At 57.4% G+C, this 2464-nt stretch overlaps 1 protein-coding gene across 1 annotated transcript in view; it reads left to right on the top strand.

The window, feature by feature from the left end:
- The first annotated feature begins 865 nt into the window (after nucleotides 1-865).
- The window catches only part of CHRNB1 (cholinergic receptor nicotinic beta 1 subunit), a 7529-nt gene continuing 5930 nt past the window's right edge, over nucleotides 866-2464 (top strand). Inside the window, exons 1-2 of the mRNA XM_034756924.1 lie at nucleotides 866-1060; nucleotides 2252-2296. Of these exons, the coding sequence (XP_034612815.1) occupies nucleotides 866-1060; nucleotides 2252-2296 (240 nt within the window). The remainder of the gene's footprint in view (nucleotides 1061-2251; nucleotides 2297-2464) is intronic.

The raw sequence follows: 2464 nt of genomic DNA, 5'->3' as shown, positions 1-2464 counted from the left end.
TGGGAACAGAGATTGGATGTAGATGTGGGGGTGGTTGAGGGATAGATAGAGGGGGTCGGGGGGATGGACAGAGGTGGTGGATGAAGATGAATGGGAGGGTTGGGGGATGGACGGGTGGGGAGGATGGATGGATGGATGGGTGGGGTGGATGGGGATGAATGGGAGTGGGGATGAATGGATGGATGGGGGTGGATTGGGATGAATGGATGGGAAGACGGATGGATGGGTGGGGTGGATGGGGATGAATGGGAGCGGGAATGGATGGATGGGATGGATGGGGATGAATGGGTGGGGGGATGGGGATGAATGGGGGGGATGGATGGATAAACAGAGGTTGTGTGGGGATGGGTGTATGGGTGGGAGTGGATGGATAGATAGAGGGGTGTGGGGACAGACAGATTGAAGACTGGGGGGGACGGATAGCTGTGTAGGGGGATGGATGGACGGCTGTGTATGGGGATGGATGATGGGTGGATGGATGGATGGCTGTGTTTGGGGATGGATGGACGGCTGCGTATGGGGATGGAAGGATGGAGGGATGGATAGAGACATAGAGGTGTCTGGGTGGGGATGGATAGATGGATAGAGGGAACATGTGGGGAGGAATGGATGGATGGGGAGGGAGGGAGGGATAGAGACAGAGGTGTGTCTGGGTGGGGATGGATAGGCAGAGGGGCCGTGGGGATGGATGGATTGACAGGTGTGGGGGGATGGAGGGATGGGTGGAGAGATAGAGGTTTGTCTGGGTGGGGATGGATAGAGGGAACGTGTGGGGAGGGGGGGTGGATGGATGATGGATGGAAAGATAGTCGGCTCACTAGTTAGCTATGTCCCATGGGGCAGTACCAGGCTGCAGGGGGGCGTGATGGGGAACCACACACACACACAAACACACACACACACATTTTCTCTCCTGGCAGTGGCGGGCGGCTTGGAGACCGAGGAGCGTCTCCTGGAGAAGATATTTGAGAACTACAACCCCAACGTCCGCCCCGCCCGCACCCTCACCGACAAGGTTTTCGTCCGGGTGGGCATGTCGCTGTCCCAGCTCATCAGTCTGGTGAGGAACCAGCGTTCTAGATCAGTCACCAGCACTCCTAGAATGTTCTAGACCAAGTTCTAGGTCGCCTACTGGGACAGAGCTCCTGGTCCTTTGCTGGCCAAAAAGAGACCCCATTCTAAATTAGCTTACATGTGCAATGGTGGATCAGCCGCTCATACTGTTCTATACCATGTTCTAGACCAGTCTAGTGCCTGTAGCTCCTGGTCCTCGATGGCCCCAAAGGGATTGCAATCTAGATTGGCTTTGGGGCGGGGGGGCTGCTCAACCATCAAACCTTTTCTAGCTCAGCTGTATGGCACGGCCACTCGCACTGCCCAGAAAAGACTGTCCTCTAGGCTTGCTCCCTGGCGACATTCCGGACAGGTTACCGAGGCAGTTTCAGGCTGTGTTCTAGAGTGGCCTAGAACATAGCAATTCCTGATCGATACTGGCCAGCGGGTGCTGTGTTCTGAGATGACTTCCCTGGCGGCAGCCTAGACCAATCACCCCCCAGTGCTATCCTATACCTTGCTCTAGAGCAGCCTAGAATAGAACAGTTTTCCCCAATGACGTTCCAGAGCCATTCTAGCCCATGTTCTAGAGCGGCCTAGCTCTCCTGTGCTGCACTGACTGTGTTCTAGATTAGATTTCCAGTAGTTTCTTTCCACGCCAGGGCCCACAGCCACGCTAGAGCGACCTAGAATGCAGTTGCTTCAGCTGTGACACCTGGGCCTCTCGTTCTAGATTTCTTTCTTGAGGCAGCTAGCGCCCGTGGGGGGTGGGGGAGGGCAGCAGGACCCCCAGCTCTGGCAGGGAGAGGGTTAAGGACCTCTCACCCGCCCCCTTGGCCCGCGGACAGAGACAGCAGCTGTCACGGAGCCCGTCCCGGGCGCGTTATAAATAGCAGTGGATGGGGAAGAGGGGGAGGAAATGGGGCTGGAGGGGGAGGGGCAGCTGGATACATGCATGGGGTTGGCACCCCAGGCGGGAGTCCATCTCAGTCCCATCTGCCCCCCATAAACCCACCCCCACTGTCCAGTGCCCCCCAAAAGGGCCCTATCCCTCCCAAGATTCCCCCCCCACCGGGAGGGGCATTCTCAAGGGGGTTACACAGGGGGGAGGTACCGATCCTGGGGAGGGGGCAGGATTCTGGAGGCGAAGGGGGTATCCCCCAAATGACTTTTTAACCTTTTCTTACACACACCCCAGAATGAAAAAAACGAGGAGCTGACCACGAAGGTGTATATGGACCTGGTGGGTACCTTCCCCCCACCCACCCCAAAATATTTCCATGCCTACTGCCCCCCTCGCCTGTATCCCATCCCAGATTGGGGGCTGGGGCTGTGTTCGCACCTGGGCAGGTAGCTGGCACCACCTGGTGGCTGCTGGGGGGAAGTGCAGGGGTAGATTTCTGGTTGGGGG

This window comes from Trachemys scripta, chromosome 24 (assembly GCF_013100865.1).
Source record: "Trachemys scripta elegans isolate TJP31775 chromosome 24, CAS_Tse_1.0, whole genome shotgun sequence".
NCBI lineage: Eukaryota > Metazoa > Chordata > Testudines > Emydidae > Trachemys > Trachemys scripta.
This window is presented reverse-complemented; position numbering and strand designations above follow the sequence as displayed.